The following is a 23,638-nucleotide window of genomic DNA, read 5'->3' as shown; positions in this document are numbered from 1 at the left end:
CTAGTCTGAATTCCCACCCTGTCCCTGTATGTGAGCCAGCCTGTGGATATGAATTCTCAAGGGGACTTCCTCTTTCCCAAGCCAGAGCCCAGGCCAAGGCAGAAAGTTGTTTTATGCTCTCTGTTAGTAAAAAAACAGTCTTCGCTAACAAAGGGGTCCCAGGGTTGGTGAAACTGTGGCTCCCTGGCCAAATTTGATGTGCCCGTGGTTTTATAAATAAAGTTTGTTTGGAACTTCTTATTTACCTGTTGCCTGTGGTGGCTTTCACACATTGGTAGAGTTGACGAGTTTGATGGAAACCTTATGGCCCTCAGAGCCTATGTTATTTACTCTCTGGCCCATTTACAGAAAAAGTGCGATTCTTGCCCTGGTCCACCCTCTGACCCAGAGTCCTAGCTTTCTGAAGTTCAGTTTTAAGTTCCCATCTTTCCAGGTTCTGAATCCTTGTCTTTGTTACCATATGGTGGTTAAGGAACAGACCTCCTGGTTGTTTGAGCTCCTGATTACCCCTCTGGTTTTCAGCTTCTCTTTTGGGTTTGTTTTTGTTTTTTGTTTTTGAAGTTAGTAATGTTCTTTCTTGGAAACAGTAACAGTCTGTGTAGTTTGCATTTAAACAAACTGTCGCATACTCTGTCATGTACTGTTAAGCTGCTTGAGGTCAGGGACTGCCTGTCCTTTGCCTCCAGCTCCTGTCCTAAAGGAGGGCATGCAGGGGCTGTTGGAGCCCCCCTCCCAAAGAACAGCAGCAGGATGGGACTTCAAGTATCAGTTTGTTGCTGGCAGCTGTGTGGGCACTCCATTTCCCCACCCTCACTGCCTCCCACGGGCCTCTCATTCAGCACAGGCATGTGGCTTGGCCTCCTGACCCTGTGAGGTCCCCTGCCTCCTCCTCTCAGTTTTGAGGTGGTGGACCTGCCCGCCTTGCCCACGGGCCAGGGCTTACCTGGATGTGGGCAGGAATGAGGACTGCAGGCTTGGAGAGCAGGAAGGCTGGACTTCGTTCTCATGAGGTCCTTCCTGAGCTGGAAATGTGCTCTCTGTTCAGGCTCGTAATGCTGCCTGTTGGGAAAACATGGCCTAATCGAGGTCCTCAGTTCTGGTGTTTGCCGTTCCTTGTACTTTGTGGGGTGGTGAGTGAGAAAGGAGATACAAGGAACTCTTCCTTGCACTGAGTAGACACTCAAAAAAAAAAATGTTTCTTGAATGTAAACACTGATGGGTCTGTATTTAGGATTGGCTGTGCAGCATTGGTGTTTGTGGTCTCTGGGTTTTATGCTTCAGGGGTGTGTTTCACTTGTAAGCCAGTCCTAACTTATGCCACAGAATTGTCTGGAACCTGCAAGAAGGAATTTGTGCTCCTTACTCATCCCTGCATCCGTCACCCCCTGGCTTGTCAATGCCTGTAGTCTTGTCTTCTTCAGGAGCCTCTAAATCCGTTCAGGACAGAGTTTGGGTCTTCACTGCCATGGTAGCCCCGGTTTCTAGCTCAGTGCCTGGCACACAGTAGACATTCAGTAAATATGTGTTGAATCGAGCTGAATGTGTTTTTAATTTACATCTTTCCTCAGGAGTAAATACGTCGTAAGGTACTTCTGCGTTAAACAAGGAAAATCTAAAGCCCTTTTTTTTTTTCTTTACTAAATAATTTGTCTCATTGTGAGTTGTATTTTAAATGTCTTACTAGAGTCAAGTGAGGTCTGTAGCTTAACTAACATTGAGAGCTCTATTAGTTTCTGGCTTATTATCAATAGCTTATCGTCTTTTGGAGTGAGGGCAGAGTGTAAATAAAGACAAATACATTTTTTGTCGTAGTAGGTGTTCTCTCTTTGTATAAGGATATAACAAAATTCAAAATCGTTAGATGTATTTTTTTCATAGCTCAGCCTACTGCGTGATTAGTTTGATTAGAATAGTGTTCACCTTGTGTCAGTGAAGCTCCAAGTGCTGAGGACGCAGCTGAGACACAAAATAAGCCCTTGCCCTCGAAGGAAATCATGCTTTACTGTGTTCGTGGCTGTGGGTGTGAGTGCGGGTTTAGGGAGAAATGCAGAAAAAGAAACATGTTGATCAGGGCCTAGAAGAAAAACAAAACTGTGTAAGGGGAATAGAGTGAAGGTATGTATGTGTGACATTATGATATCCGGGTGTTGGGTGACATTTGAGCAGAGACCTGTAGGGAGTGCTAGAGCCCCCACAGTGTGTGGGAAAGGTCCAGGGGAGGCTGGCTGCTGGTCGGGCTGGAATAGTCAGTGTGGGGAGGGGTGGGAGCTGAGGCCAGAGAGGCAGTGTGGGGGCAGAACAAGGGGGCCCTTGTGGGAAGTGAGGACATCGATGCCACTCTGACGGGAGGCTCTGGAGCTCTCAGAAGCCAGGAGTGATGGCAGTTGCCTGACTTAAGTTTTAAATGCATCACTCTGGCTGCCATGTGGAGAAGGTGTGGTGACACTGGAGACCCATTGGAAGACCTCCGGGTTATCTAGGAGGGAGGGGTTGGTGATAGGTAGTGGCGGGATTTTGGATCTTTTTGGAATGAAGTTAGAGAAAATGTAACCTGAGTGAAGCAGTCCTGTTACTTTGATTGTGCCTTGTTTCATTACCCACCCACCGCCCTTTTTGATTCCTCAGCAGAAGCCAGATTAAGTGTAGCTCCTGAAATGGATATCATGGACTACTGCAAAAAAGAATGGAGGGGAAATACACAAAAAGCCACATGTATGAAAAAGGTATGATGCCTAGATGCACGAAGTTTCAAGTCTTTCAAATAGTCTGTCATAAGTAATTACGTAATATGTCCTTTTACATTTTATATTTGATATTAGACTTAGTTACAACAACTGTTCTTAGATCATGTAAATATTGGTGTTTTAATTCTAGAGATGAGGAAACAGACTTCAAAGGTAAGGAACTTGTTTCGAGTCACAGTTTTAATATAGGGCCAGCTTTAGTTGTTTCGTAACTCTGTTTCTTTGAAAAATACATCTAAACAATGCTGTGCTGTTCAGAGTTGGGCCAGTCATTGGTTGTCCTCTTGGGGTCATTTGGGAATGTTGGGAAAGCTTTAGGAATGGGACCGGCAGATGCCATCCCAACTGCTGTCCCTACCTGGATCTGGTCTCCTGCCCTCCTGTCCGAGGGGCCTGGGCTCTCCCACACTCCCTGTGCAGAGGGACCCCTGAAACTACTCCCTTTGTTTAAGGTGTTCCTGGAGTTGCCCTTCCTGGTCCCGTCGCATAGATTGACGACGCTTAGGGAGTGTCCAAGGCTCTGGGAGATTGGGGATTCCCTTGATGTGGTCCTGCCGTGACTGGGCTGGGTCACTGTTTAGTCAGGCCCACTCCCGCTGCACATTGGTCAAGCGCAGCACCCTGTTGGTTCTCCCCTCGATGGACCCTGAATCCAGCATTCCTTAGTGGGTTGAATAATGAAATTGCTACTCTTTGACCATTTCTGAGCTACAGAAACAGCAGTTTCGATCTAAACCTTCTACTGCCTCTTATAACCTCTGGGTTTATCCTTTGCTCATTTTTCTCTTGGGATTATTTACATTATGAATTTGAATGTACTTCTTTTATATTAGACATACTGACCTGTCATATTTCATAGGAATATCTGTTTTGTTGTTTAGATCTGTATTGTTTAGGGTTTAAAATTTTTAAATATTTGTATATATGTTCTTTTCCTCAGTGCTCGTTTTTATAGAAAACATTGTGCCTTTTCACACGCACCTCAGCTCTCACGCCTGCCCTGAAATGGGCTGACCTTCCTCAGAGTGTAGTTGCTACCTAAAGCTCTGAGAGCCAGTGTTCGCTTTGCTCCTGCCAGTCTGAGCTGTAGTCTCTGGGTCTCAGGCACTTGGTGGGGAGCTCAACCACGAGAAGCCTGGACTATGAATGTTCAACTTTGTGAGGCTGTCTGCTGAATGTGTATATTTTGGCCACTTATAGGTGTTCCAAACTTCAGCCCTGTGTCAAACTAGATAACCAGGAGGCTGGATACCTAACATCTGTTTTCTCATCTTTCCCAGAAATGCTTTCCCTGACTTGCAATTTTATTTTATAACCTCAGACTCTTGAAAGGATTTAACAGTTGGCACCTCAGGGTCCATAACTCGAAGGTGTCTGTTATCCAAATATTACATATTTTGGAACTCATGCTAAAACCCTTTCTCTGTGATTTTAGTTTGAGGGCAAGACTTGACCATGTAGTCAGACTCTTTCAGCGACCAAGTAATCAGAGGCACTTCAGTTAGACCAGTGTCACTTTGGGACCCGTGGCAGTGGTTAGAGCATCTCAGGGGCCCGATAACAGTTTGGATCTCAGTTCTTTTTTTGTCCTTACTTGTCTTATGGTTTATTTTTGTCTTGGATATTCTTTTGGAAGTAAGCGTGTATAAACTCAAATTTAATTTTAGAAGTTTGATTCACCTCTGAAATAGCACGAGTAGTTGATGCATTTGCAAAGATGCAGGTACAGTTGGGCCAGGCATCATGAGTATCCCAGGGTAACTAGGACTCCGCCGAAGGGCGGAGATGCTTGACTGGCCCTCAGTATGTTACAGCGATTGGAGCACTGAGTGAAAACGTGACTCTCACCCACTGAGCACATCATCCTATGATTCGAGCCTTGAAAACAACTAACAACGAGGGTCCAGTGCTTGGGCAGAGCCTGCACGGCGCCCACCCCTGACAAGGGCCATGCTCCTTCCTTTGTGTAGGGGCCGCGTGGGAAGCAGAGTTTCAGGTGACTGTCACTGAGGAGCAGGATGAGCAGAAGGGCCCGCAGGACGAGGCTAGTGAAATGCAGGAGGCAGCAAAGTTGATCCTGATGCTTGAGCATCATCCTGCTGGAGAAATCAGGTGGTCGTGGTGCGTGTGGACCCTTTTATGGTGGCTGTGTTTGGAGTATGCGTCAGAATGGTCCGTTTGGATGGCTGTTCTTGAGTGACAGCATGTAGGTCACTGAACATTTTCATTTCCTCGTCTGACTTGCGGACCAAATAATGACACTTAAATCCACTTTTAAAGAGTCTAATAGAATTATCCAGGTATCTCCTAGCATGTAGACTTTTTTTTAATAAACCATGGAAACTTGGGATTTTTAAAAAAAATTTTTTTAAAATACGGAGGTATAAACTTCGTCCCTCTCTCTGTTCTGTCCTATCTCTTCATTAGAATTAGGGTCATTTTCACACAGGGATGTTGGTTATCAGTAAGTGAGTGTTAGAGTAGTTGTTTAGAAAGGGACACCTGACTCCTAACCTCGGGGGTGGCTAGTGTTTTCATAATATTTGGTGTATCATTTATGTGTTCCTGTGTGTTATATCTGTTACATATGCTGATGTTTTGTACAGTATTAACATTTGTTAATTTCTTTTGATTAATAAAAAAAGGACTTCAAGTGGCCTATGTGAGGGACCAGCCCGCCTTGTTTTCATTCTTGCAGTGATCAGGGACACATTTTTTTTCCCACAGGAATAAAACTTCCCCTACGTTCCAAAGTCAGTAATGACCGTTTTGAATTCTCTGCTGCTTTTACCCAGGGCTACGAGGAGGTGTCTCAGAAGTTCACCTCCATCAGGCGCGTCCGTGGAGATAATTACTGCGCACTGAGGGCCACGCTGTTCCAGGCGATGAGCCAGCCGGCGGCACTGCCCTCCTGGCTGCAGGACCCTGAGCTCACGCTGGTACGCTGCTGCTGCAGGTTTGAGTCCGCAATGTTTCCAGTCGTTTTTGTGAGAAAGAGCTGCCTTTTCAGCCTGTGCTGGGTGCTAGTACTGTCTGCAGTGTGACGTCAGCGTGTGGCTTTATTCCGTTTTGTGTGGCCGGGATGATTTTGCATAGTAAAGTGACCAAGAATAATTGCTGTTTCCCAGAAGAGAACCGAGGTACAATGTATTTGAACAGTTCAGCTGAATTAAAGAGCTGGTGTTTATACTCTGTAAAAAGTGCTTAGGAGCAGTTTGACTTCAGTGTTGGTGTCTGTAGTAAGTGGGCTGCACGTTGTCCCATCTGAGAAGCTGTCGGGGTTTTAGAAAGCACATTCTGTGCTCACAGCTCCAGTGTGAGAAGTGAGCACCTTCTGCACTGTGTAAAGAGGACACGTGTAGTTGGTGGCTCATGTCACCCTGGGAGAGGCTTCGTGGGAGGTGAGGGTCGGGATGTGTCCATGCCTGGCCTTCTTTGTTTTCTTTCTTTCTTTCTTTCTTTGTTTGTTTATTTTTTAAAGATTTTATTTATTTATTTATTTGACAGAGACAGCCAGCGAGAGAGGGAACACAAGTAGGGGGAGTGGGAGAGGAAGAAGCAGGCTCCTAGCGGAGGAGCCTGATGTGGGGCTCGATCCCAGAATGCTAGGATCACACCCTGAGCTGAAGGCAGATGCTTAACCACTGCGCCACCCAGGCGCCCCTGGCCTTCTTTGTTTTAAATCTGCTGTGTGGTAGTGACACCCTAGAATGTCGTGTCACTGTGTCTTGTGGCTATGACCTACATCAGATGAAGTCATATGATAGGTTGGATGATAGACTATCTCAGAAAGAGTCTGGTGGGCAGGAATGATTGGGCAGAACTGATAAGAAGACATTAATTGGAAGAAAATTGGAAGCCCCGTGCTTGAAACACACACACACACACACACACACACACACACACACACACCACAAACACTAACAAAACCCAAGAGTGCTCTCTGTGGGAAATCTGCCTTAACGGCAGCTTACAAAGGTCATCAGGATGAATTGATTGGCAGCTTACAAAGGTCATCAGGATGAATTGATCGCAAGCTCAGTCAGAGCCCACATGACCTGTGGCCGGTGGTGAGAACGAAGCCGTGTCTTGAACGCTTCTAAACCACAGGCAGTGACCATCCCATCTTGAGCTGGGCTGGTGAGAGCCCATCTTGAGGGTTTGTGCCTGTATCCTCAGTCCAGATGGGAGTGTGACCAAGATGATTCATCTTGTTCAGGAACTGTTGAAGGAGCTGGGGTATTTGCCTGGAATAAGACGGCATTTAGAGGAAGCTGGTTGCCAGCTAAGCTAGAGATTAGGTACACGAGGGGTCCCACGGCCTCAAAGGGCACAAGCAGAGGAGGCCATTGCACTCCTGTTCTCACTCTGGCCCTTCTGCCGATCTTCCCTCAGAAAGTCCAGTGTGACAGGGGCCTCTCTGAGTGAGCGAGTGGTGGTGCCGACGGAGGAGTGGTGTGGCTTACGGAGGCCGGCAGTGTGCCCGATGGTGGCGGGGCACCTGGACCGCCTCGCCTCAGGAGTGGAGTCTCTGCATCTCCCCTTACTCCTTGTGTAACTGCAATAAGAACCTCTTTACTATAAAATATTTATTTGGTAACATACTCGCTTAAGGAAATCAAGGGATACCTTATTTCTGCCTAACGAGACAGTCTTACAGGAATTGGGGGACGAAAGTCGGTTCTTATTCATTTTCCTGATACGTCAGAATAACCCGTATCCTGTCCTATTAAGTAAAATCCTGCTTGCCCTTAGAGCTTGGTCTACATTTTTTGTGTTAAAGAAGGCATAGGCTTGCCATCGGAAACACTTGGAGCAGAGCCAGTGACCGTGGGTCTGTCTCCATTTATCCTGATCCTTGATCTTTCTGAAACACTCAGGGCCTCTTCTGACCACTGCCCTGTGCCCGGTGACAGTCCTCAGTCCTGGTTGGTTCACGGCACAAGCACCAGTGGTTATTGTGTGTCCATGGGGCTTTTAGAAGTGTGGGAGCGCTGACCACTTCTAGGGACACAGAAAAGCAGCCCTTAGCAGGCAGGTTGAAGGGAGTCTAGTTTTGCGCTGTTAGGGCCTCCTGAACGGCACTGGCTCGACGTTAACCCACCTCTTCTGCTTCTGGGGTCAGAGAGGTCCCCGGACATCTAAGTGTGTGCGTGAGTCTGTGCACTCAGAACCAGACTCGGCCAGTGGCCTGCAGGCCGTGCATGGCTGAGCGTCTCTTGACCTCATCGAGAATTCGGGCAAGCCCAGAGAAGCCCTATTTTGTCACCAAGGGACAGGCGCCCTTCAGCTGGCTGATCCGCTTCTGTTTGCAAATTGAAATATGTTCTCTGTAGCATTTTGCCATTTTCCCTCTCTCCCAGAATGTCGTTGGTTTCAGAACATCACAGGGAAAGCAGAGAGCTAGACCGAGAGACCTGCCCGCCCCCACCCTTAATCTGAGCTCAGCGAAAGAGACCCCTTTCTGCCCACGCTTGTCTCCTCTGGCCCGGCTTCCTTCTCAGCCTGGGAGATTGAACTTTGCCCTTGCTGCCCCTCTTCTCCTGCCCTGCTTGCGTTCCCTGCGTCCAGATCCCAGTCTCCGCATTTGACTGCAGTTGATCATCTGACCCTGACCCTAGCATTGGAGGTGGCTTGGACTGACTGTTCTTTTTTTTTAAATATTTTTTTTATTTATTTATTTGACAGAGAGAGAGACAGGCAGTGAGAGAGGGAACACAAGCAGGGGAGTGGGAGAGGAAGAAGCAGGCTCCCAGCAGAGAAGCCTGATGCGGGGCTTGATCCCAGAATGCTGGCATCACGCCCTGAGCTCAAGGCAGATGCTTAACGACTGAGCCACCCAGGCGCTGCTGGTCTGACTGTTCTTAAACTTGGGGGCAGCGCCTTGGGCCCTGAGAGGGAGTGTCCTTCAGGGCAGGGGTCCTTTGGTTTCCAATTTCACTAAGTTTTAGAATGTCTCTGAACAGGAGGTACCTGTGATGGTGTTTGTTTACCGGAGCTCTTTTTTATGAGTTATTTTTGGGGACACATCTTTGTTACCCCATAGTTCTTTTAATCATGGTGATGATGTCAAGAATTGTAGACACTTGCTGGAGAAAACGGGTAATTTTATAGTATAGGCACAAGTGAAATTCCATCTAACCTGATTAATTACCTACCTTATTTTGAAATATTTCCAATCATTTTTTCTTGTTTAAATCTTGTTACTTACTTAAATCTCTCTTATTTTGACAAAAGTCCAGTCTCTTTGTGTGTCATAGAAAAGAATGGTTATTTATGTGTGTTCTGTGCACTGTAACTCTAGAAAGCATTTAAGGTTAGATCTACTTTTTTCTTCTGAATAAATCATTCCGAATGCATTCTTCTTTCCTCGTTGTTTCTTTTTCACACCTCATTTTTCGGACTTTCCCCAGGGTCTCCGCCATCTCCCAGAGGCCTACAGCCCTGAGCTAGGTCATTACGCTAGCAACGGTTTGCCCAGTGCGTGGAAGGAATGAGGAGACGGAGTTTTATTTCAAGGTTTCCCTGTATGTAGTTAGAACTTCGGGGTCTGCCAAGTGATTGAGTTCTTGTTGTGACTGCTGCTGGGGTATGTGCACAATGTCACGTGAGCTCCGATGGTCTTCCAGGCTTCTCTCTACTCCATTTCCCAGCTTACATTCCCATATTTCCCGCTCAGTGCTCTCCTTTGTGCCCAGCTGTGATTTCAGCGTATTGCCACTTGGGGGCATTTTAGGTTCTGGTGATAAATCTGAAAACCTGAACTGAAGGTTTGCAGCAAGGCCACCCACATGTTGCCAAAATGCTGGGCAGTGTGGGCATGGAGCTGGGGTGGTGGTGATAAGATAGGGAGAACGCAGCCCCTCCCCGACTTGGTGAGTGATTGTAAATCACTGACACTGTGGTAACTTTACCTGAAGAGGAATTTATATCCCTGCGTGGCTCTGTGTTTTGCAGGAATGAAACCACCTTTGTTTCCCATGATGGCTGTAGATGGACAAGGTAGAACTGGGATCACCATTTGTGAAAGGGTCTTTAGAGTCTTAGATTCCCTGGGGGACACGTGTGGCCTTGTTTAAAACTGTAGTTTTGACTGTTAAACATAAGCTCACGTTCCACGTAGGATGCTGTAGGAACGAATTCTCCTCTCATGATCGTTTGACTTGGTGAACTTTCTTTTCCTGTCTGGGTATTACGACAGTGAAGGGACATGTCTGTGCCCAGCCTCATGATGAATTTTCTCCTGACACACCCAGGACTGTGGGGAGTGTCGGAGTTCCCATGCTGTCATCGATCACGTTGTGTCCCAGCTTGCCTTTGCAGACTCCAGATTCTGTGGATGATGAGGGGAAAAAAAATAAAACACGCTCCAGGAAAAAAAGAAAAAGAACCGGGCAAAGGAGTAGCTCAGCTGTCACTTCTTTAATGAGCTGGGCCCCTGCAGCTGTTAACCCCCACTTCTTCTCCACTCTGTTTTTTATCTCACTGTATTGATGAGGCAATTAAACTAGATACACGTTTTTGTGAATATTAAAGCTATTGAGGATATGGGGTGATGTTGGAAGTTAGGCTTTATTTTTCTAATCAGGAAAGAGTCAGGTTTTTACTTTATCCTGAACCATCTCGCCTGCCCGAAGGGCCTTCCTAAGTTGGGCTTTAGGGAGTGGCAGGGAGGCTGTCCGTGATCCCAGGAGCTACCTGGGTGGTTTGTGAAGACACAGTTTTGGACACTGCCTTAATGTCCCCTCACAAAATCCTGTGGAATGTTCTGGCTGTGGTCAGAGCTGAGCAAGGTAGATTGTGCCTTTGTTATTTCAGCCAGAACCACCATTTCCCTCCAGCAGACAAATGTGCGGGAATTAATTTGTACACAAAGGTAGGTTTTGTGGCCCTTGTGGTTTCTGTGGGATCCTGTGCTGGATTTCTTGGAATGTTAATACCTCTTTATCTCTCTGTTTCTTGATAATCCAGTTACCAGAAAAACTCATAAGCAAATACAACTGGATCAAGCAGTGGAAACTTGGACTGAAATTTGAGGGGAAGAACGAGGACCTGGTTGATAAAATTAAGGAGTCCCTCACGTTGCTGAGGAAGAAGGTTTGGAATCTGTAGCTTTTTTGCTCTGATAAGTGCAAAGCTCTCACTCTTGGTCGCCCCGGCAGACCACTTCTTAGTCCTCACATGGTGGATTTCCAAATGCCCGTGGCTGGTAGTTAGACAGCATAATTTAAATGAACACAAACTCTTCCTTTGAAGTCTTTGGTAAAAACGGAGAGATATCGACACTATTTATTATGTTTAGTGAAATGTTTAACTTTCTTAAAAGGAAACCTTAAATGTGGTCTTCGTTCTAAGTCATACTGACAGGTTTCAGGGAGAGTCTGTATTTACTCTCTATTTCTTAGAGTATTATCAATGATGTGAATGCATATTTATTAAATTCTTTCCAATTATGTTCATGTTTTAAGATTCTGTCCCTATTTATTTTACTTGTTTTCATTTCTGAATGATTGTTAGAAAATTGTCTTTATTTTTTTTAAAGATTTATCTATTTAGATTCAGTAACTTGTCTTTACTTTTTTTAAAGACTGATTTATATTAGAGAGAGAGAGTGGGCATGAGTGGGAGGGGCAGAGGGAGAGGGAGAGAGACTCTCAAGCAGACTCCCAACTGAGCATAGAGCCCGAGGTGGGCGGGCCTTGATCTCAGGACCCCGAGATCAAGATCGGAGCTGAAACTAAGAGTCAGACGCTTAACCAACTGCACCACCCAGGCACCCTAGTAACTTGTCTTTTGAAAACTGTCCTGAGGGTTTCTTTGAAACAGAATTGTAGGGAGAACTTGGTCAGCTGATTCCCAATGATTTTGTTATTAAAATACTCCCTTTCTGGAGTATTCTGTGAGTTTTGGAGGTCCTGCTTATACATTGGCCCACCTGGACCACTGGGTTGCTTGCCTTGGAAGAGCTTGAAGCTCTCCACACCAGGAACACTGCTGATTGCTCCGGGCTTTGTAGATGAGGGGAGGCTGGTGAGGAAAGTGTCAGACAGCTTTCAGCAGTCCGTTAGCACTTACCCCAGGTGTTGATGTGTTTTCTCCAGTATGGTCTGCCACATGGTTAGACTTCCAGCTCCACGAGAGTCTGTCCTGCTCATTCCTTTTCACCCAGTGTCGAGCACCAAGCCTGACACATAATAGGCATTTGGTAAATATATTGTTTAGTGAATGAACTGAGGGCTTTTGACCTCCTGGAACCTAGTTTTTCTTTATGAATGTAAGTATTTCATGAAAAGTACACTATAAAAAGGAAGTCTAGCAATTAAAAAATTGTGGCAAGAGAAGGAAATAGGGATTCTGTTCTCTTTGCCTCTTGGAGTGGAGCACGGGGTTTGCAGGGGCTCAGGACCCCAGGATCTAGGTTAGGTTAGGGCTAGAGAGGGCTCTGGCTGTGTGAGTGAGCAGGAAGGCTCTTCAGCTCAGCCACTGGTGACAGTTTCTTTTTCCTCCCTTTTAAGGTCTTGTGAAGTTGTAATTTTTGCTGTATTAGATGTGTGTGCTGTAAATGGATCCTCATTTGGGGCAGTGTTTTATTTAAGTGTTTCCAATTTACAATAACATTAAAATTATTCATTAATAATCTAAGCCAGCATTACTGGTACTTCCTGTGTGCCAGGCTGTGCGCTCAGTGTTTCATATGTTGTTAATTCTCATAACTACCAAGATGTTGTTGCTGTGTTATCCCCATTTTAAAGATGAGGAAACTAAGGCCCAGGTGTCTGTTAATGCCCAGCAAAAGCCACCAGCTGCTTGGTAGCAAGGACTTCATTCCCTCCTGACTCTCTGACTCTAGAGCCATGCTCTTCACTGCCAGCTGGGTCTACTTCTGGAAATAGGAGATGCTCCAGCTTTCAACCACATATTGAAGAGAATCCTGTGGTACAGTCATTACCATTAAAATGTACTGTTGAATTTAGAATTTTAATGGTTTTTGAGAGGAGCAGTAGTTACTGGTTATTCATAAGGACTAGTTCATGTTGGTATCTCTTGTCCTCATTCACTTTAACTTAAAAGCACCTATGTTTACGGGGTTTTTTTGTTCATTTTAAGAGTTTGCCTATGTTAGCTGTATACCTAGTATTCTGCTTTATTCTTAGTAAAAATTCCTAGAGTGGATGTATTCATTTGAAACTCCATGTATATTTTTAGGAGGTTAGAGGGATGAGTTTAGTAAACGAACATACAAGAGACCTCACAGTCTTCCTTGCCCATCTTCATTTTTGCAGGTTGGCTTGGTGTTTCTGGGTGGTAAGTGCTCCCGTAAACCCCTTAAGGGCAGGTGTAATTTTAGCTGCCCTCACACATGTACCACATAGCTCCTCCGTAAGTATTTCTGATGGACTGGTCCAATTTCATTGTCTAGGAAGTTAGGGTTGACAGGTCCATTCCATGGCCTCAGTGCTTCTCCTTAGTGCGTTGCACTTTTGTTTCAAATTTGCGGGGAAACAGCTGAGTAAGGAATCTGCGTCGTCGGAAGAGTGCCGTCGTTGGAGCTAGGAACTTGAGTGTTGTGAGCATTGGTACATGACCCGAGTTGCCTACTTTTGAAAATAATTTTGTGCTCATAGTACGGAAGTATACTAGGGGCTTTAGAACAAACATTTCATTGTTACGTAACTTTCTTGTTGTAGTGGGCAGGCTTGGCGGAACTAAGGACTGCCGAAGCAAGGCAGATAGCTTGTGATGAACTGTTCACAAATGAGGAAGAGGAGTATAGCCTCTATGAAGCTGTAAAATTTCTAATGCTAAACAGAGCCATTGAACTATATGATGATAAAGAGAAGGGAAGAGAAGTACCATTTTTCTCTGTGCTTCTGTTTGCTCGGGACACATCAAATGATCCTGGACAGCTGCTAAGGAACCATCTAAACCAGGTGGGACACACCGGTGGCCTTGAACAGGTGAGCTGTGCCTTTACATGTGTATTAGTCCAAAATAGCAGCTTTAATCGTTAAACTTTATTTCACAGCCTTTGTAGGTCAAGAATTCTGGAGTGCCTTAGTTGTGTGGGTTTGGCTCGGGGTCTCAGGAGGCTCCGGTCCTGTGTTATTCAGGGCTGCAATCATCTGAGGGCTCGACTGGCCTGGAGGATCCACTTTCAACGTAGCACAACACCTGGCTGTTGGCATAGGCCTCATGGGTAGTTAGAAGGACGGTTTGGTTTCCTGACACATGGGCCCTTCCATAGCATTGATTAGTGTCCTTGGGACACGATGGCTGGCTTCTCCTAGACAGTGCAGTGATCCAAGAAGAGAGCAAGGGAGAAGCCACAGTGTGTTTTATGATCTCATCTTGTTATACGCTGCTGTTTACACCATAGTCTGTTCTTTAAAAACAGGTCACTAAATCCATCCCACACTCGGGGAGAGCATTAAGTTCCATCCACCTTTTCAAGTGAGGAGGGCAGAAGAACTGTGGGTCCGTTTTGTAGCCACGTTCATTTCAGCCTGGGCTGCTTCTGCAGGATGCTGGATGGGATCGGTACCCTTGCCCCTGGCAGCCTACAAATAAATGAAGCAAAGGGTCTTAACTATTTAATCTTGGCAGCCAGAGCCGTATTAGATAGTGTCCTTTAAAAATAGAATTGGAGTCACCTTAGCCAGTAGGGAGCAGCCTGCTCTTGGATCTTTTACACATATGCTAAGTTGGGAGTTCTGCGGAGTCCCAGTGCAGTGCTCTCCTGTGACTCACCGCACATCTTTAGTGTGTGCTCATGATGTTCTCTTAAGAAGCCTAAGTCTTTGTTGGCGGACTAGCCGGCTACTGAAGCAGTAGTTAAGGCTGTGCATCCGAAGTGCGACCTTTGTGGTGTGTAGCAAAGGGTGAATGCCGATGGTCCTGCGGGGTCAGGCAGGATTGAAGAGGATTGCGTCCGGCAAGTACTTGCCCTCAGAGTGTAGGCTCCTTCTCTCTGCCGAACTGCAGCCCCTCCCTTCAGGACGGAGCCTGGGGCAGCGTGGTTTGCATATTAGACCAAAGTTCGTTCTTGTGCGGAGTCCTCACAAAGTCTACTGTGATGGCAAGTCCCATTTTTAAAACATAACAGCTGTGTTGAGATATAATTTGCATACCATAAAGTTTATCCTTTTGAAGTGTGCAACTCAGTGGTTTTAGTGTGTTTATAGAGTTTGCAGCCATCACTGTAGTCTAATTTTAGACTCTTTTATCACCAATTAAGGAAACCCCATACTAGTGAGTACTAATTCCCCCTCCCCTAGCCCCAGGCAGCCACTAGTCTGCTTTCTGTTTCTGTAGATTTGCCTATTCTGGACATTTTGTAGAAGTGGAATCATACAATATGTGGTCTTTTGTGACTCGCTGCTTTCACTCACATCATGTTCTCAAGACTCGTCCATACTGCAGCACGCGTCACAAGCAACGTTGTGTCGTGTGGACAGACCGCATTCATCCGTCAGCTGATGGACACTTGGGGTCGTTCTGCTTTTTTAGCTATTATGAGTAACCCTGTTGTGAACATTTATATACAGGCTTTTTGCGTGGACGCATGTTTTCATTGCTCTTGGGTAGATACCTGGGATATACTTTTTTTCTTAAATTGAAGTTCACACATAGAATTAACCGTTTTGAAGTATATGACTCAGAGGTTCTTAGTACATTTATCAAGTGCCAGAACATTTTCATCACCCCAGAAGAAAACTTGGTACCTGTGAAGTAGTTATGTCCCGTTATTATCTGTTTGATTATAACTGTTCTAGTGGGTGTGAAGGGGAATCTCATTGTGGCTTTGGTGTGCGTTCCTCTCATGACTTTTCCCTGCTCACTGCCTATTTGCATATCCTTTTTGGATTATTGTCTGTTCTATTCAGCTCCTTTGCCCAGTTTTTAAACTGATCATTTTTTTTTATTGTTGAGTTATAAAAGTTCTTTATATATTCTGGATACGAGTCACTTATCAGATATTTAGTCCACTTTTGATGATGCGCTTGTTTGTGACAACCGTGTCAAGAAGGCGGGGGCCGGGCCCACGCAGAGGAGGAAGGGGCGCGGGGTGGCGGGGCTGTGCCTGCCTGGAACTCGGGGGCGGGGGTGGCGCAGGTGGGGAGCTGCATCTTGCACGGTGCCTTCCCTCCACTCACCTCTTTGTGCTCTTCCCCAGGTTGAAATGTTCCTTCTTGCCTACGCTGTGCGCCACACCATTCAGGTGTACCGGCTGTCCAAATACAGCACTGAAGAATTCATCACGGTCTACCCCACTGATCCGCCCCTGGACTGGCCGGTGGTGACCCTGATCGCCGAAGATGATCGGCACTACAACATCCCCGTCAGAGTGTGCGAGGAGACGAGTCTGTGAGGGACGTGCACCTGGACAGCCTGGCGACACGGCCGAGCTGCACGGGCGACTCCTTGGCTCGGGCCTTGGGCCTCAGGGGCTCTTAGAATGACCTGTGGGAACTCTTGGGCCCTGTGAGCCAGGCTGGACTGGGTTGTTCTGTAGACAACTTTTGATAATAAGAATTAACCAAGTGTTTTCCCTCAACTTTGATGCAATATGTTTCCGGGGGGCCTTCAGAGCACTTCTTTTGGAAGGTACAAACTACATCTTCTCCATAAAACAAATCTTTTGTATCAGAGAAGACTCATTTTGGAGAGGAATGTGTTCTTTGTGTCTCAGAATCAAACTCTCTTTAATTGTAAACTGGCTCTCCATTTTTTCTAAGATAGTAATGTTTTGTTTTGGTGGTAATGGGTCTCTGTAGTGCCCTTCTATGCAATTCAGCTGACATGGCGTAACTCTGGGCTGGAGTCTGTTAGTGGCACAGTCATAACGTCCTCTGATAGTCTTGTCGAGCAGTGGTTTGGATTTACATATTAATTAAAGCTATTCTAAGCAGATTGTCTCACAGAAGATTAAAAACTGGGTCCAAAAAGGAGTTATGTAAAGGCTGGAGAAGGAGCTGCAGAAGGGATGTGACGGCACCTGGAACTCCTGATCTGAGAATGTGACAGGTGCCTGAGGTCACGGCCACACCTGGTCAGGTGCCTCATGCAGGTACGGTGCTGTCAGCTGGGTGAGCGCTGCTTGTGATGAGCTCTGGCGTCAGACTGTCGATGATGCTCCGTTTCATAGATGCGCCATTTTATAGTCAGAACAGCGCAGAGATCATCTGCTCTTGAGAGGAGGAAGCCAGGGCCCGATGACTTCAGGCACTCAGCGCTGAGTTCAGGGGTGGGGGTGAGCTGGATCTGTGTCTTCTGTGCTCTTCCCACGGGGTGTTTTTGAGGATGCTTCCAGTGCCAAATTCGCGTTCCTGCCGGGGGGTGGGTAATAGCAAAGTGTCTAAGATTTTTCATGAGTAAGATGAATCAGAAGCAAGCCCCAAAACTAAGTACGGAAGTGGGGCCGAGCTGCATCGGCTGTGAGCCTGTGGTTTGGTTCGGGAAGCCTGAGGGAGGAGGGAGTGTTCCTGGTGGTGAGGCCTGGTTGCACGCTGCTAGGGCTGGAGTCACCCACAGGGGCCGTGGGCTGTGTCCGTGGTTCCCAGGGACCAGGCACATCACTCCGTGCTGTCTGGGCAGCCCCTGCCTGGGCTCAGCGTCTGTGAAGGTAGTGTCACCCTGAGGTTCCAAGCTTTATTTTATAATAATTAAAATCTTCACTTGGTTCCATTTAATATAGTTACTAAGCTATCACATGGTTTTGGGGAGTGGCAAACCTTTTTTGAAAATGTAAGTTTTGCCTTATACTTAAAAATTAGAACTCTTTTGAGAAAACTCAGAGGACACACAAAACTATGCAGACTATTGCATGAGTAGTTTCCCATTACCTCATCAGTAATATTCACCACAGTTGGGGAGGTGTTTATTGTTTAGAGTGTTTGAATCGGGTTCTGCTCCGAATGTGCGTGAATGCGTTAGAGAGGCTTTGTGTTTTTCACTGTGAAATGTAATGGTGCCTCGAATAGGGAGGTACCTAGAAGCCAAATTAAAGTAATAATAATGACTTCTTATTGGCTTTGATGCTTCATTTTCGTATTTGTAATTGTACAATAGGAAATGCTTACTGTTCATTCTCGAACATTTTTAAAAGCACACTTAAAATGTTTTGGCGCAAGGCAGTGGGGGTCTCTGTCCTCCGGGGGTGCACCGAGTCTGACTGTTGGTCCATACCTACTCTTCAGTTTAGTAATACTCAAGACCATCTGTCTTTGCATCATGAAAATGTTCTAATCTTCGTGAACTGGAACTGGACTTTTGGGCAACTTAATTGTTTACATGCATACTTTTTTCTTGTTCCTGTGTGATACTGGTAGAGTGTGTGGAAACTGTGGTCCTCACCACCACAATGATGCAAGTTTGAAGGCACACGTTAAAGTGGCTTTCTGACCCAAGGCCTTATTGGACTTCGCTCTCAGCCTGTCATGCTGGCTTAGTGGGATCACAGCATCAGAGAGGCAAAGCTTTCAAAGAAACACTACTTCGGGGAATATAAATGATTGGCTGACTTTAAAAAATAACATTTCTTCATTGTAACATGCAACTTCAGTTGCCCAGAATCTTAATTCCATACATCATTCCTGGTCACAGGCTGGCCGGACCCGGAGATACCAATTGCACTGAGACCAAAATGGATGCAGGATAGTCTATTTAGAGAGGTCTCTAAAATGATACTTGTCCTAGGAAAAGAGAAAGCAGTGGTAACTACACTGGGCTTGCTTTCATTCCCAGAGCTGATTGCAAGAGGTCCGAGATTTGGACCCTGTGGTCTGGGCAGAAAGATGATCTCCAGCTTAGGCAGGCGTGACTTACAGTTTTGGGCTTACTTAAAGTGCGTTTAAACCTGAAAGACTTTCCCTATAGCAAGTTCTCTGGAATTGATCTTGCTTCTTCAGGATCTCTTCTGGCTCCTCGCCTCGCCTGCTTAGCTCCTTCTGCATACACAGCACGCACTGATTCCACTCCTACATGCAGAACAGCGATGACCACAGTGGAGGATGAGAGGCCCAGGTGTGGGTTCGCACTTGGGATCCAGACGGCGGTGGGGTTTGATCTGAAGTGTTTGCGGTTCCTCTTCCTTTGAGTACAGCACGTCCGAAAATGTTTCAGACACACCGAACAGGACTGACCCTGCTCTCCTTGTGGAGCTATTGACGCATGTATTTTATGTTGGGTATTGAGTTCAGTAAGGTCTGATGCAAGTTTTCAGGCATTGCCTTGGTATCTTTTCATTTTTCGGTTCCTTCCAGGTGTCGAGCTTAGCAGGTAAAAATCTCAGGCCATAGGAGTCTTAACACCTCTGTCAGAAGAAACATCTTTTGTGGGGTTATATGTGCTTTTTTTTTTTTTTTCTTTTTCTGTAAGAGGCTGTGTTTTCCCTCCTGCCCTACCCCTCCCACCAAGGTGCTGTCCCACCTCCTTCCGAGGTCTGCTTCCCGAAGGCCCGGGGAGCAGCTGTTACGCGCTCGCTCTCCTGCCTTTACTGCTCTGGCCTCTTGCTGTTGCTGCAGATGCATCGGACTCCAGTAGACTTCTGGCTGTCTCCTCTTTCTGATGTTAAAATAACGTTTGATTATTTCATTTTCTCTCTTTATTAAGCAGTACTTTGCAGGTAACCCCCTTGAAAGCCCAGTAGTATTTTCCGAAGTCTAACCCTCCAGGGAATCCTGTTTGTAGGCATACATAGAAATAAATGTCTTTTTAAAAAAAAGCCCGCGACTACTTAACACACAATGAAAAGGAGGTCCTCAGTGTGTGTGAAGTGCATCTGAAGAATGTGTGAAAGGCATAGAATCCCCAGATCCTTCAGCAGAAGACAGGGCACAGTGTCAAGTAACTTACAAAAATGGCCCAAGGAACTGTAAGAAGTGAATTGAAAAAGGAACTGATTTTAGAGTAAAAATGTCACTTAAAACAACAGGGGCGCCTGGGTGGCTCAGTTGTTAAATGCTCGACTCTCGATCGAGGCTCAGGTCATTGCCCACGTTGGGGTCCGTGCTAGGTGTGAACCCTACTTCAAAACAAAACCGAAAGACAAAACAACAAATGCCTGACAGACCTCCCGGCCTGTGTTACATGTGGATGAAAATCTGAATGAGTAGGACTTCTGTGTATGGATTCTGCTGATCACTTTTCCTAAAACGTATGAAGTTCCCTGTTTCATGGAAGTGTAATTTGTAGTGCTTAACTCTTCTGGAAAGCCTTGGTGATCTCTTCTGAGAAGGTAGAGAGACTAGGGAGCCAGTTCTGAGTTGTGCAAATAGACCAGGGCAGCTGATGATTAAAGCCTTTGTCGCTGAGTTGATAACTTGGGGCCTGGAAGAGCACAGCACTAAGCTGGTCAGGCTGTCTGCGGGCTTGGGGGCAGTAGGGTCCGTTGGGCGCAGCTCTGAGCGGAGGGGCTGGTGCGTGCCAGCTGGTCGGCGCCCAGGTCCCACAGGGCCCAGCAGCCCTGCGGAGGGCCTGAGGGCAGTTGTCTCACTAGTCTTGTTCCCATGGTGAACTGAAATGGTTACTGGGAATGGTGGAATGGGTTAGTTCGGTCTGGAACTCTAGATGTGGTAATTGCATTGAAATACCTTATCAGCAAATCATTCTATCCCATAATGCCTCTGTTCCCAGGCGTTATGGCCCCCCGTGTATTTAAATATTTTGAATGCTCAGGACTAGCCAGGGCTTTTCATGGAGGAGAACCTTGGCTGGAGTCTTGTTTCGGTCACCTCGCTTGGGTCAGGAATGAAATCGTCAGAGTGTGGCTAATGCAAGGAAAGGATATGGGGCTCCAAATATCTGGTCTTAGCGGTCACTCTCCTAGTAACCAGGGGTAGTTGAGCTTCCTTACGAACTTCAAAATCAATTTTTTTGTACTTAGATTTTAAGAGCTTTTCTATAATGAGAAACGCCTTGATCTGTACACCCATAAATGGTGCTAACATATGTTACAGGAGCCACCGTAGTGCACGGGGCGGTCGATCACTTCTGAGTATTTCCATGTGGGCACAAAGCCAAAATGAATGTATTTAATGAGCTCCCTCCTCATTTCCGTTGTTTTTATGAGAATGTTGTGGTATTGTTACCTGCAATTGAGCAGCTTCTGACTTTCTGTATTGTGAATTTGGAGGAGGATAACTACCGACCTCTGCCTTCGGCAATGCGTCTTCCTTCCCCAGGCTGGGCTGTTGGGGGGAGGGGAGCTTGGCCCGGAGCTCCCTGCGTGAGCCTGGGCCTGCTCACCTGGGCCTGCTCAGCAAAGTCTCCTCTGTTTACACTGTAAAATGTCAGCATCTGTCACAAACCTGTGCTCTAAGAAACGTGCTCCTGAGGCTCCAGTCCGGGTAGGGCGTGCTCCCCACCTGCAGCTGTGGTGGGGTGCCTGGCTCGGGGGGCAGGGACTTGTTGACACAGGTCTTCACTGCTGGAGGCTGAGCTGACTCAGGGCTTCACTGTTGATCCCCTTTAGCAAACCTGGCCACTGAGGATTGTACAATTAACCAAAAATAAACGTAGAAAATAAAAGATCAGAAGCCTGGCTGTGTTGCTGTGTTGCTTTTGGGGACTCGCACCCCCCGGGACAGGTCTGTGATGCCCATGACTTCAAGGTGTCAAGCCCATAAGTAAGTGCTGCAGAATAATTAGGCGCCTCGTTCTGGATGCGGGTCTGGATTCAGTACCTGTCCTCTTGCCATGGTCGTGGTGGAGCGAGGCGCCCGCACTCACAGAGCCTCCGAGGCAGATCCCGTTGGCCTGCAGAGCAGGGCCGCAGCCGCAGTCCAGCCCCGGCCTTGCCGGCGTTTGCCCAGGAGAGGCCTGTGGGACCTGTGACATTCTGGGTGTTCACCGACGCTCGTGCACCCAGAAGCAGCACAGTGGGAACCATGTACGCACTGCGTGCAGGTTAGACCTCCCTGAAGGAAGGGGGTGATCGCAAGATGGGGAACACCGGGCTTTCAAAGGTATTCCTGGGGCCAGAGAGTGGAGTTTGAGTCCGCAGAGTGCCTTCCCGTGAGTCGAAGAACTGAGTCTGGGAGTCTGTTTGCAAAGTGGTGCAGGGCTTCTGCGGAATGCTCGGTGGGGGCGGGCACCCATCCGGAAGGGGCGCCGGGCTGGAAGTGGGTGGCCGAGACCGTCCTGGGGTCCGCAGCCACAGCCGACCGCACTCCTCCAGCGCACCATTCGGATGGTTTAGCAACACAACGTCTTCTGTGAATACACCTTCCCTCTACTTTCCTGAATTACGGTGTTCTCAATTCTAAGGGCCGTGTTTCTGGCATTTCTCCATGGCCTCCCGCCACCCTGCAAGTGTAGAGAAAAGTAGGGGTGCAGGCTGGCGGTGCTAGGGAAGCCCTTAGGAATATTCTCCCCCATCAAATAAAAAACCGTCTGTGTCATGTGCAGTTAAAGTGAGCGTGTGTTTATACGGTCCATTTTCACTGCTCGCTCTCTTGCTCAAGACCTTCTGGGCATTCTTTCTCGAGGGCCTCTAAATTATTTGTCTCCCTTTCCCACTTCTACCCCTGCCTCTTGTCGGGGCACAGGGTGGGTGGCCTGGTAATGACCTTCTGACTTTGGGTCTGGAGGGTTGATTCTAGACTTCTGGCCCAGAAGAGGCAGAACAGATTTTGGCCTTTCGGGTGGAAAAGCCTGGAGTGACCCACCTGTCTCAGCTTCCCAGAGTGAGTGAGGATTTTTCTGCCCTTCCCTCCACCTGGCAGCCCAGCCCTCTGCTGTCGCAGGGTGGTTGAGAAGTTTGGTGGCCGTGGTGATGGGCCTTGGCATGCACTGTTACAACGTAGAATGTTTATTATAGCTTAGGACAGTGCCTTCCACATCCTTCCGGTGCCATCTCCCCTGATCAAGAAGAACTAGAACGTAGTTTAGGGCAGATGTAATGTGGTCAGGTCAGCACATGCTGTGCTGTCACTGGGGAGATGGCACTCTTCAAAAATCTCGGAGAGAACACTGAACATAAAGGGCCAACACCATGGTAATTGTTGGTTTATGTCCCTGAAGATCACATCTCAGTTGTGCCAGGTCGTGAGGAACACGGTATGCTAGTAAGGTTTCAAAAATATCTTTTAAAAGCATACAGGTAACGCCCCTGAAAAGTTCGTTTTCATAATTATAAGTAATGCTATAATAAACATTCTCATTCATGAATCTTTTTAGGCATTACTAGATTCAACATCTGTAAAGCTCTTTAAACATTATTTCCCAGCCGCCCTCCAAAAAAGTTGCAAGAATTTTCAGGCTCACCGGGAGGTGCTGGAGGGCCTGCTTTGTTGTTCCCTGAGTGATACTAAGTGTGATTTTATTTTTAACTTTGACGATTCAGCAAGAAAAAAAGTGGAAAGAGAGACATCTAGTTTTAATTGGCTTTTGATTCTGGTAATGGACATTTTTCCTAGATATTTATTGGTCATTTGGATTTCTTTCCTGCTTTGTTCATGTTCACCCATGACGTTAATGTCCCTGGTTGAGTGTACGCTTGAAACATCTTGCCAAAGTGTCTGCTGAAGAGGTGCCCTTGGTGGACAGTTGCATTGGGGACTAGGGGTGCCAATTTCCTTAGGCCCCTGCCAGCGCTGAGCTCTATCGTAGTGTTTGGTCTTTGCTGAGTTGGTGGTTGGACATTCAGTTTGCGTTCCTGTACTGAGAGACTGAACCAGTTTTGTTTTTAGAAGCCATTCATGGGTCTTTTTCTGGGAGCTCACGTCCTTTGCCCGTCTGCCATACTCTCTAACTAGACTGTCATCTGTGAAAACCTTTGGTTTTCATTTCTGTATTTCACAGAGATTTAGGGGAGGAAACATCGAGAAGGGAAGGCCGATGGGTGATCACACATCGGTGTTGAATTCTTTGATTGCCACTGACAGCTGGTTTAG

The 23,638-nt window shown here is 46.8% G+C and overlaps 1 protein-coding gene across 1 annotated transcript in view; it reads left to right on the top strand.

Moving 5' to 3' along the window:
• Positions 1–21,283, top strand: part of OTULIN (OTU deubiquitinase with linear linkage specificity) — a 30,904-nt gene extending 9,621 nt beyond the window's left edge. The window contains exons 3-7 of the mRNA XM_019797837.2: positions 2,626–2,723; positions 5,540–5,683; positions 10,716–10,841; positions 13,433–13,702; positions 15,919–21,283. Coding sequence (XP_019653396.2) covers positions 2,626–2,723; positions 5,540–5,683; positions 10,716–10,841; positions 13,433–13,702; positions 15,919–16,113 — 833 coding nt within the window. The 3' untranslated portion in view covers positions 16,114–21,283. The remainder of the gene's footprint in view (positions 1–2,625; positions 2,724–5,539; positions 5,684–10,715; positions 10,842–13,432; positions 13,703–15,918) is intronic.
• Positions 21,284–23,638: the final 2,355 nt, after the last annotated feature.

This window comes from Ailuropoda melanoleuca, chromosome 3 (assembly GCF_002007445.2).
Source record: "Ailuropoda melanoleuca isolate Jingjing chromosome 3, ASM200744v2, whole genome shotgun sequence".
NCBI lineage: Eukaryota > Metazoa > Chordata > Mammalia > Carnivora > Ursidae > Ailuropoda > Ailuropoda melanoleuca.
Note: the sequence above shows the minus strand (reverse complement) of the source record. Positions and strands in the feature narration are given on the sequence as shown.